Source organism: Myotis brandtii, unplaced genomic scaffold, assembly GCF_000412655.1.
Source record: "Myotis brandtii unplaced genomic scaffold, ASM41265v1 scaffold266, whole genome shotgun sequence".
NCBI classification, from domain to species: domain Eukaryota; kingdom Metazoa; phylum Chordata; class Mammalia; order Chiroptera; family Vespertilionidae; genus Myotis; species Myotis brandtii.
The window spans coordinates 10,936,306-10,947,029 of NW_005360124.1; the positions used below are offsets into that span (position 1 = coordinate 10,936,306).

Here is a 10,724-nt window from a genome sequence, read left to right on the forward strand (position 1 = left end):
TTTTATGTGAATCAGTGTGACAGTAAGTGAGCTGAGCTGCAGCATAGAGGCTGCCACCTGATTGCTGAGTTAGAAAGCTGTGACCCCAGTGAGAGAGTATGTGTGTAAGAATGAAGGTGTTGGCCCATGCCCGATCAGGACACATGCCCAGGTTGCAGGCTTGATCCCCAGTAGGGGGTATGTAGGAGGCAGTTGATCAATGATTTTCCCTCATCATTGATGTTTTTATCTCTCTCTCCCTCTCCCTTCCTCTCTGAAATCAATAAATATATATTTAAAAAAAAAACAAGAATGAAGACCTTGAACCTGCAGAGAGAGTTCCCCTGCTCAGCCGAGTGCGGGCTGCCACGCTGTGCTCAGAGCCTCTTATCCAGTCTGTAAAGTCCAGTCAAGGCAAAGTCAATGAGCACACAGCACCGTTTCCAATATCGGCAGAGAAAGAGTAAATGGCACCTAGCATCTGAATCCTGGTGTAATTTGATTTGCGGGTTTAGAAGACAGAGGGATGGGCTGGAGAGAGGAGTCCTTCCAGAGATATTGAAATGGTGACAACAGCAGACGGTGTTTCTGTATCCTCAGGTCAACGGCACCGACTTTGCCTTCCGAAGTGCGGGTGTCTTTCTCCTCACCGTGGATGCCTGCAGCGTCCCCTTCCGGTTGACGGAAAAAAAGTTTTTCTCTCTTGCTGATGTCAGCCTCGTGGGAGAGTATTTAAAAACAGGCATCCCTCCAAGGTAGGTGAGACTTGCTCCACAGAGGGACAGCCACATGCTCGGTGACACCTGCTTCACCCTGAGCTTTGGTTTGTTTACCTGCCCTTATAACTGTGGGCATTTGGGACTCTTGAAAGGTTTTTATTCCTTTCTCATCTCAGACGGATGCCTGTGTGGTCTGAGCTGCTTGTCATTGTAAACCTCGGCTTCTCCATAGCGGGACTTAGCCCGCCTGGGGTGGCTCAGTGGTTGAGCGTTGACCCAGGAGGTCACGGCTCGATTCCTGGTCAGGGCACATGCCTGGGTGGCAGGCTCAATCCCCAGTGGGAGGATCTCTCATCATTGATGTGTCTGTCTCTCTCTTCTTCTTCCTTCCTCTCTGAAATAAAAAACAAAATATAATGGGAGCTTGGATGTTAGAAGAGTTTGCAGATGGTGGGAAGGTTCTTAAAAGGAGAAAAGCTCAATATTCAGACCATTACTCTCTATGTTTTAGTAATAAATTTATATTGCATCCGACTCATTCAGAAAAGTCATTATCACTTTAAAACATTTTTTTTTAATCCTCACCCGGGTATATTTTTTCTATTGATTTTTAGACAGGGTGGAAGGGAGGGAGGAGGCAGAGAGAAAAAGAGAGAGGCATTGATGTGAGAAGGACACATTGATTGATTGCCTCCCCCACGCGCCCCAACTGGGGCCAGGGATTGAACCTGCAACCAAGGTAGGTGCCCTTGACCAGGAATCGAACCCTCAACCCTTGTGTCCAAGGGCCAGTGCTCTAATCACTGAGCACCTGGCCAGGGCTTAAAACAATTTTTATAGACAGTTTTACTCTGTGCCTCTGATGGAACCTCAGGCAGCAACGTACTATGACTGTGGCCGATGAACTCATCACTTGGAAGTGACTAGAAAAGAGTACTTTGATTTTTAAGTAGATGAGTATGTGGTCTCTCTTTTAAGAGCCCTAGTTTCTCTTCGTTTAATTTCTGAAGAAAGGTGCACAGGAGAGAAACCTTTCTTTTTCTGAGTTTTGTCAGACGCTGCCTGGAGGCCGGGAGATGAGTTCAGGCTCCTCCCTGCTCCCTTGGCTTCACTGCAGATGTTGATTTACTCACGAGCCTTCATTTAGTGAAGCCACTAAAGGGAAGAACATTCGCTTCCCAGGGATTAAAGGCCCATCCAACTTTAGGCTCATCCTCAGTTGATCTAATCACATGTGCTCTTCACACATCACAGAACCAGATCTCAGTAAGTCCCATAAGTCACTGGATTATTTGAGTGTCATTTGCAATGTGTCTATATAGCTCTATCTGGTTTAAGACACTTGTAGGGAATTCCTTTCCAAGGCCTTGGTTTTCTTTAAGGATTTAAAGATTTTTCCTAATGTTGAAAAGACATGCACTTATTCCACCTAAAACAATCCAGTACATAAATCTCACCACAAATATTTAGGACAAAGTAGTAGGTCCTGTAAGTCACCCTACAGATTTATGAGTTACAGCCAACTCATTAAAATGTCACTAGGTTGTTATTAGGAAGGCTTTTGAGCTACTTGTAGTGCTGTTTCTTGATCTGCTGGTTACACAAGTATGTGTAGTTTGCAAAAGTTGAATGTGCTGCACACTTAGGAATACTATTCTGTGTGTATGTTGTATCTTAACAAAATGTTAGGAAGTTACGGTGCAACTGGCAGTGACTTCTAGAGACACTGGGTATGTATGGGGTGCAGGTGGGTGAGGGGACCTATAGGTGATATCATGGGACCAGCCTGAGTCACTATGACCATTGAAGAAGGTCAGGCCTCAGGGTTGCTATGGTCAGAGCCCTGGTCTGATTCTGGGTTTAGTCACTACTGCTGTTAGAAAGGCTTTAACAAAACCCCACACCAATGTAAAACTTAAGAATCTTAATAAGAAATGTCAAGACCCACATTAAGAAAATAAATGCTTTACTAAAGGATATAAAAGAGTTGGATAGAAGGAGAAACATTCCCTTTTTCTGGATGGAAAAGTTAATACTGTATGGATTCATTTTAACTAAATTAGAGATTTAACACATTTTCATTAGTGTCCCAGTTGGTCACTTTTCCATTGTATTTCACATATGACAGTGCAGTTCATCTGGAAGAATCAATGTGGGAGAGTAATAAAATACAAGTTTTAAACAAATTATGTTACTACAAGGGGCTTATTTGATATTAAAATAAACCATGAAGTCATAGTGATTAAGCTAGTGCGGTATTGGCAGAGGAGAGGTCAGGAGAAGAGAGAATCCACAAACACATTTGAATATTTGTGTTGATATACTGCATAATAAAGACAAAAATTTAAACCAAACCATGGGGAACAGATTTTATTTTGTTTCTTTTTAGAATTGGTGTTCATTTATTTACTTAATAAGTAGATAGATAAAAAGAGCATCTGAAACAAAACTAACTTCCCCTGTTACAATAGCTTATTCCATAAAAGGTCTGTGTCCCAAACATCCACTAGGTCAGCTGACCTAAAATAACTTGTTTTCCCTACATTTAGAGACCTCTTGTAATAGCAACATAGGTCCTAGGTGGGGCAGGGAACTTGTAATAGCAGGAATGAAAAAAAAAACACCTGAGTTCTTTCTGTTTTGTTTTGTTTTGAGTTCTGCTTTTATCTAGTATTTCTATTCTCTACTGCACCTATTTTCAACCGGGGTGCTGCAAGAATTTTTAAAGCGTGTTTTACCTGACTATTGAGTCAGGGACATGACCTGTCCAATACAAAAACGACAACAGCCAACAGAACAATAGCCGTCCTGTGTGAATGATCAAAATTATACCTTTTTTTTTCTGTTAGATCAGCAAAAGATATATTTTTTGGTGTTTCACAGAATTTCAGTCATTAGTTTATGTGTGCCATGAGGTGAAAAGGTTGGGAATCACTGCTCTACTGTATATACTTCATAACGGAACCCAGCAAATACATGCGAAATTATTGAAATTTGCTCTGATTTTCTTAACTTTTACATACAGGTCTGTCGTTCTATTGAGCACAAGAGGAGAAATAAAGCAGTTGAACATTTCAGATTCATTAATACCTCTGGGATTAGCCAAACCAGCTCATCTTTCTAACAAAGGTTTGTGTTTGTATTCTTCTACAAAGTTCCTAGGAGGCCAGCAACAGTCACATTTTTATGGTGAAATGCAGCTACCAGACTGTTTTCATGAGCTTATTTTGCTCATGTATCATGAAGATGCTTTCTAAATGAGGAGACTGTGTTGAAGGAAGTGTGTTGGGATGTGGTTTGTTATTTGGGACACGAGGTGGGTGGTAAGAGTTCATTTGCTGTGTAAGGAGATGTAGTTGTTTTGTTTTATAGCTGTCTTTGTTTTGCTCACCTCCAACATTATCTTGCCTGGAACTAGGAGTTGTACAAATTGAACTTTTCTGTTTTTTTGTTTTTTTTTTTAGGGAGCACCATATTTTTGGGATTCAGCGGAAACTCTAAACCATCATGGACTAAGCTATTTACCAGTCCTGCTGGACAGGGCCTTGGGCTGCTGGAACAATTCATACCTTTGCAGCTGGAGGAATATGGTTGTCCCAGAATCGGCGCTGTCCGCAGGAGAGACCTGGAGCTGTTAAAGCAAACTTCAAAAGCACATTAGAGACTAACTGTAACTTAAGTGCTGGGGGAAAAAATGTGAACTAACTTATTTAATTTATGGCATTTTAAAATGACACTGTTAACCCAACGGAACCATTTTCCTGTTTGATACAGAGAGGGGAGAAAAGAAAGAGTTTAAAGTGATTGCTTGAATACCAGCTCATGCACCTTGTAGTTGTACAGAATGTTAAGAATTTATTTGTATTTGTTAGGCTGGTATATTTAGAGAGCAGTTCTCTTACTCCTCACCTTCCACCCCTGTGTTTTGTAGTGACCACAAGCAGTGCTTCACCTTTCGTATTATGGGATGTCGTGGGGGTGGGGTGGGGTAGGGTGCGGTGAGGGCTTCTGAGAATCAGCCTGAGTCCCTGAGAGGACCGGCTCTTGTAGCACCTTGGATACTTGAAGTCTAATGCTCAGTTGTGTCATTGACTTTGGGTCAGCAGCTGACTTGGGTGGCTGGCATGTTTAGTGATGCCTTGGGCCCTGGTTCTGGGCAGCCTTTGAGGATTTTATATGATCCTGAATGATAGAATTTTAAGTGGCGACTCAGGCCCAGCTCATGCCCATTTTTTGCCTGGACATGTGCTATTTTTATTCATTTGTATATCAATCCCTTCTAAGGGTTCACCTTTCCAACAGGCAGTAGTGCATTGGGACAAAGGGCTTTTAGGGATTAGACATCCCTTTAATCTGTGACCATTGGGCAAAACTTTGACCTACACCAAGGTCTGTTGGGACCATTTTTTGCAGCTTTAATCCTTTAACTGTTTGGACTGTATATTTGTGTTTAAAATGCAGACCTGAGCTGAATATTTACTTACTCTTTTTTTTTTTTTTGAAGAAGAAGAAGCAGGCTGTTTTCCTGAACTGTAAACTCAAGTCATTTCAACTTGCACAAAGGAAGTCTGTTCTTAGAGTTGCTCCTGCACCCAGGTTTTTTTGTTGTTTTTGTGTGTAGATTTTTTTTAGCAGCTTTAATCCTTTAACTGTTTGGACTGTATATTTGTGTTTAAAATGCAGACCTGAGCTGAATATTTACTTACTCTTTTTTTTTTTTTGAAGAAGAAGCAGGCTGTTTTCCTGAACTGTAAATTCAAGTCATTTCAACTTGCACAAAGGAAGTCTGTTCTTAGAGTTGCTCCTGCACCCAGGTTTTTTTGTTGTTTTTGTGTGTAGATTTTTTTTAAAGCTTTTCTGCTCACCATCCTGCCAAGAAAACGGCAGAAAGCTTAATGATACCCCAAAATATTGTACTCAGGGGGCAGAAAAAGGGGAGAGCCTTTTAAGGGTCAGATCACAGAGGGGACATTCCGAAATGAATGTCGTCATAGTCAGTCATCTTAATTAAATTGTTAGAGCCGATTTTAAGAAGGTGCCACGGCGCCCTCTTTGCCTTCCACTGGCTGCATGCATCTCCTGCCCATGAGGTTTGCATGAGGCAAAAGGAGATGGGCTCCTGGCCCGGGACACCACCACACCAAGAGTAAAGAAGCATCAAAATGCCTTTCCCTTCTCCTAATCCCACAATGCATGACGCGTAGTGGAGGAATGGCCACAGCGAGATAGTAGGAAGTGTGTGCAGGCTGACTTTGGCCATGATACAGGCAAACTCACGTTCCTCTTCCAAGAGCCTCGGCTGATGGCCCATCCCTTGTGTCCAGGAGAGACTGCAGAGTAGCTCTGTGACTTCTGTTACTTTATGACACATGCTACCTCAAAGTGCTACCGATAAACCTTTCTAACTGTAAGTGCTCTTCCTGAGGGCACACGTCTTAATCAAAGTGTAGGGGGGGGTTTTGTTTGTTTGTTTGTTTGTTTTGTACATTGATGAATGAGATCTTACCTATTAAGTATATTATTGGATCATGGTTCCTGAAGGGGATTAGTTTGAGTGTGTGTGTGTGTGTGTGTGTGTGTATGTATGTCTGTGTGTTTTATGACGTAAATATTTTTGTGTGTGTGTTTTTTAGAGTTTGGCTCTTTAAAGATTTGGAGAGAATATGTAATATAGTTCTAAGGCACTCAGTTTTTCTGATTTATATGCTAATTATCAGCCCTAAGTTAAATAAATAAAAATATGTGTGCATGTATTTCTTTTGTGTGTGTGTGTGGCTATGTATCTAGCAACCAGTCAACCAATCTATCATTTTTAAATTCCATATTTCAGCTGTAAAGAAGTTACTGGCAGAAATGAGAAAGGGGAAACTGTCCACTAAGTAGATATTGCAAGGCTAAGCTTCAGAAGGGTAGGGATTATTCTCCAATGCAGAGGTCCTCACCCTTGGCTGCACATTAGAATCACTTGGGGGCTTTGAAAAATATGGAGCCCTGGGTCTCACCCCCTCCCCAACCCCTACATTTAGATTTGATCGGTGTGGGGTGCAGCCTGGACATTGGAATTTTTTTAAAGCTCCCGGGGTGATTCTAGCATGCAGCCAGGTTTAGGAACCACTGCACTAATATAATAGGCCCACTGTTTAACTCCAGTCTGCAATTTTTTTGTGACAAATTCCATTTATCTATTATTTTTATTTGCAATTCCTATGTTACAGAACTCATCGTCCTAAACAAAGCATTTTACTGTTCTCTTCTTTTTTAAAAAACTTTTTTTTATTGCTTAAAATATTACAACGAGCAGTACATTTGTCTCCTTTTTTTCCCCCCTTGACCTTCTTTTAATAGAACTTTTCAATGCAGTTTTTAGTCCTTAATTATCTCAAATGGTTAAATTGGTCATCTAAAGTTATATACACATTTAGGCTATTAGGAGCTAAGCAATCTGTTTTATTTCTACTGAGAAAATATATTCAAAGGTAATTTATAAGTTCATAAGCATTTTCCATCAGGTGAGGCAATTGGTTGAGCTCCAGCAATGTGGCCATACACCCATCAGCCCGCTGATGGGAAACACAGGGCCTCCTCATAAGTCAGCGACTCAGGTTTTACGTCTTTGCTGTGAGGTTCCTGCCCCGCCACCGGAACCAGCGCGCTGCATGTTACCGGCAGAGGCTGGAAGAGTGCTTGTGAGAAGATGAAAGGCAGACGCAGTCTCATAGAAGATGACTCCAAAGCAACCGCTAAGCTGATGTTTAGACAGGGAGGGGAGGGGTTATTTCTGACTCTTCTGTTCTCCGGCCCCATCAGGAGAGAACACATCCTCAAGCTATTAAATGGATTAGATTGTTTGAGGAGGGGTGGGCAAGGAGGTGATGGATAGAGGCTTGAATGTTTCAGATAACTAGGTGTTTATTCCTTAAGAGATGAGGTAATGTTTGGATAAGTCCAGTTGAAAGGCTGTTCAGTAAGCAGGAATGCTCTTAGTTAATGCAAGTGTTCTTTTCCCCTCCTGGTTGATCCTAAGTAGTTAAGTACTTAGATTCCATCGAGACAATGTTTGTAGTTTTCATGATGCAGAGTTGGGAGTTTATCCTCCAGAATCCTTGTTTGGGTTTCAGATACTTATGGAGCCATGTTTAATAAGGAAAAATTCCCCTAGAGGTGAAGACTGAGTGGGGATAATTGGGTAACAGATTTGCATCATTACTGTTAGTCTTACTTGGTAATAGCCCAGTCTGCTAGAAATGTGAGCCGACACGCTGGGCTGGAACAAATTTTCAACATAAGGTCAGGGAGAAGAAAAAATCAAGGACAGGCACCCTGAATCCCTTGTTCACAAATAACACAATGCTCACATCTTGCTGGATCTCTGGAGTCCATGGGAAGGTAGAGGTTTTTTACCCTAATTTATCTTCAATAGGAGAGAGAAGCTGAAAAAAGGATGCTAATTAAGCCCTGGGGTTGTGCGGAAGGGCACTCACACTTTTTTTATGTGATAAAATTAGAGAATGACCAAACTGGAGATTTATAAATCAGGAACGATGCCCCACAGGGCATCCAAAAACATCAGCCAAAGCAATCAATAACAATGTTATATCTGAACATACAACAAAGAGGTCAGAAAACAACTTCATAGGTTTGCTTTTTTTTTATTCCTCAGTGGACAATGTGACTACTCTGGCTATGAAAAAACGCTAACAAATTTAAGGTTCATCCTCAGGAAGGTTCAGACCTGATGACAACACTTGACTCTCAGGGTTTGCCAAACTTACCCATGTGGGCCAGACCTGTCCCCCTGACTGGTTTTGGACCAATGCTGAACTAAGAACGGTTTTTACATCTTTAACTACAACATGTTGGAAAAAGTCAAAAGAGGAGTAATTTATGATGTGAAAATTATGTCCATGAATGAAGTCGCATTGGAAGGGAGCCACACTCATTTGCTCACATGTTGACCGACTTACATATTTAATGGCAGATTTGAGCCGTTGCCACAGAGACTATATGTATGGCCTGCAAAGCCAAAAATATTTCCTATGTGTTCCGTTACTGAAAAAGTTGGCTGACCCTTGATCTCCCTGAAGGGTATACTAGTGTTCATTGTACTGCTCTTGGGACTTTCCTAAGGTTTGAGAGTTTTTTTAAATAGAAGGTTTAGGAAAAAAACTTGCATCAGAATCCTCTGAGGTGTTTATTGAAAATGCAGAATCCCAAGCCCTGGAGAATTGGCATCTCTGGGAGCTGACGCTGGCAATATGATTTTATAACGAGCTCCTTGCGTGGGTCTCAGGAACACTAAATTTTGAGGACCCCATAGAGGGGAACCCCCGTTATTTCTTTCCCTCTTTTCTATAAATAGAGAGTGCATCTGAGTAAATCTGAATGTTGGGTTTTAAACCCCGATGGCTCCATTCTACACCGTCTTCCCCAGAACTCTTGGTGACTAATGCAGGGCAGGTCTGGTGCACAGCACAGTATCTGGCTGTTGCTGGGGCAAAGGCTTGGAGCCCGTAGTAAAGTCCTCTCTCCATTGAGTGTGAAATTGTCACTGTTAGAATGATTCCATTAGTTACAGTTATCCCTACAATAAAATCCCAGCCATCCTTTGTTTTCTGCAAGTTCGTTTTATTATTTTAAGGAGTTTAAAGGGAAATGCACATATAGCCCCAATCGGGCTGTGCAGACTAACAAAAACAAGTTTCTTTGCGTTTGAACGGACCTATGTCCACCTTAATTATTTCCCATATATCAAAGCACTGATTGGTAACTACAGATCTTTTTTTAAGGTAGGATGATTTATTTCATACAAACAGTTTGCTTTAGAAGCAAAAGTCTTTGAATACATGAATTTCATGGCAGTGGTGGGAGGTTGTTGGTTGGTCTTGGGCAGTGGTCGGCAAACTCATTAGTAAACAGAGCCAAATATCAACAGTACAACGATTGAAATTTCTTTTGAGAGACAAATTTTTTAAACTTAAACTATATAGGTAGGTACATTGTTATTAACTTAATTAGGGTACTCCTAAGCTGGCCTTTGCTAAAAACGTCCTCAATCTGATTGAGGTACGTTTCTATCTCCTTTCCGAAAACCGACTTCTGCGCATGGGCCACGAAGTTTCAATCGCACTGTACGTGCACGCCTGCACATGGTATTTTGTGGAAGAGCCACACTCAAGGGGCCAAAGAGCTGCATGTGGCTCATGATCCGCAGTTTGCCGACCACTGGTCTTGGGGGATAATAAAATTGGTCTTTGCCAAGAAAGAGGGTGGGACACTATCTGGGAAGGCCTAACAAGTTTACTTTCTCCCACCAGCTTATATGGGTCATAAACACCCATTTTTTAAAATATTCTTTTATTGATTTCAGAGAGGAAGGAAGAGGCAGAGATAGAAACATCAATGATGAGAGAGAATCATTGACCGGCTGCCTCCTGCACACCCCTTAGGGGGGATCGAGCCCACAACCCGAGCATGCGCCCTGAGTGGGAATCAAACCGTGACGTCTTGGTTCATGGGTCAACACTCAACCACTGAGCCACGCCGGCCAGACAACACCCAGTTCTTGAGGGAGGAAGGCTTAGGTCAGATAGGTTTCTGATGGGGGAGACAAGGATTTACAAATCTCAGGAGGCCAGGAGCATCACGAGCTCCCCATGTGGACAGGAGTCTGACAGAGGAGAGACCACGCCAAAACTTGTCGCCTGTTTCCAAAATGTGCATGTGAGTAGTTAGTGGACTCGAGATGGTGTGGTAAGTGCCTGTCACAGTCTGTTGCTCTGGGTATGTATGGTGGATGCTTTGGTCACCAAACTTGGTTTGATGCCAGCTAAGGCTCTTTACCAGAGGTGTTGCTTTGAGCGGTTTCCTCCTGCTGATTCTCAGCTTTCTCATCAATAAAATGGAGCTGCTAATACTTTATAAAGTTACAAAGGGGATTATATGAGAACTAGAGGCCCAGTGCATGAAATTTGTGCACGGAGGGGGGGGGGTGTCTCTCAGCCCAGCCTGCACCCTCTCACAGTCTGG

General features: G+C 42.1%; 1 protein-coding gene across 2 annotated transcripts in view; it reads left to right on the forward strand.

Moving 5' to 3' along the window:
- The window catches only part of TMEM2 (transmembrane protein 2), a 71,356-nt gene extending 66,072 nt beyond the window's left edge, over positions 1-5,284 (forward strand). For both annotated transcript variants that reach the window (XM_005868323.2, XM_005868322.1), the window contains exons 22-24: positions 580-734; positions 3,724-3,827; positions 4,163-5,284. In XM_005868323.2, the coding sequence (XP_005868385.1) occupies positions 580-734; positions 3,724-3,827; positions 4,163-4,359 (456 nt within the window). In that variant the 3' untranslated portion in view covers positions 4,360-5,284. The remainder of the gene's footprint in view (positions 1-579; positions 735-3,723; positions 3,828-4,162) is intronic.
- The last annotated feature ends 5,440 nt before the right edge of the window (positions 5,285-10,724 follow it).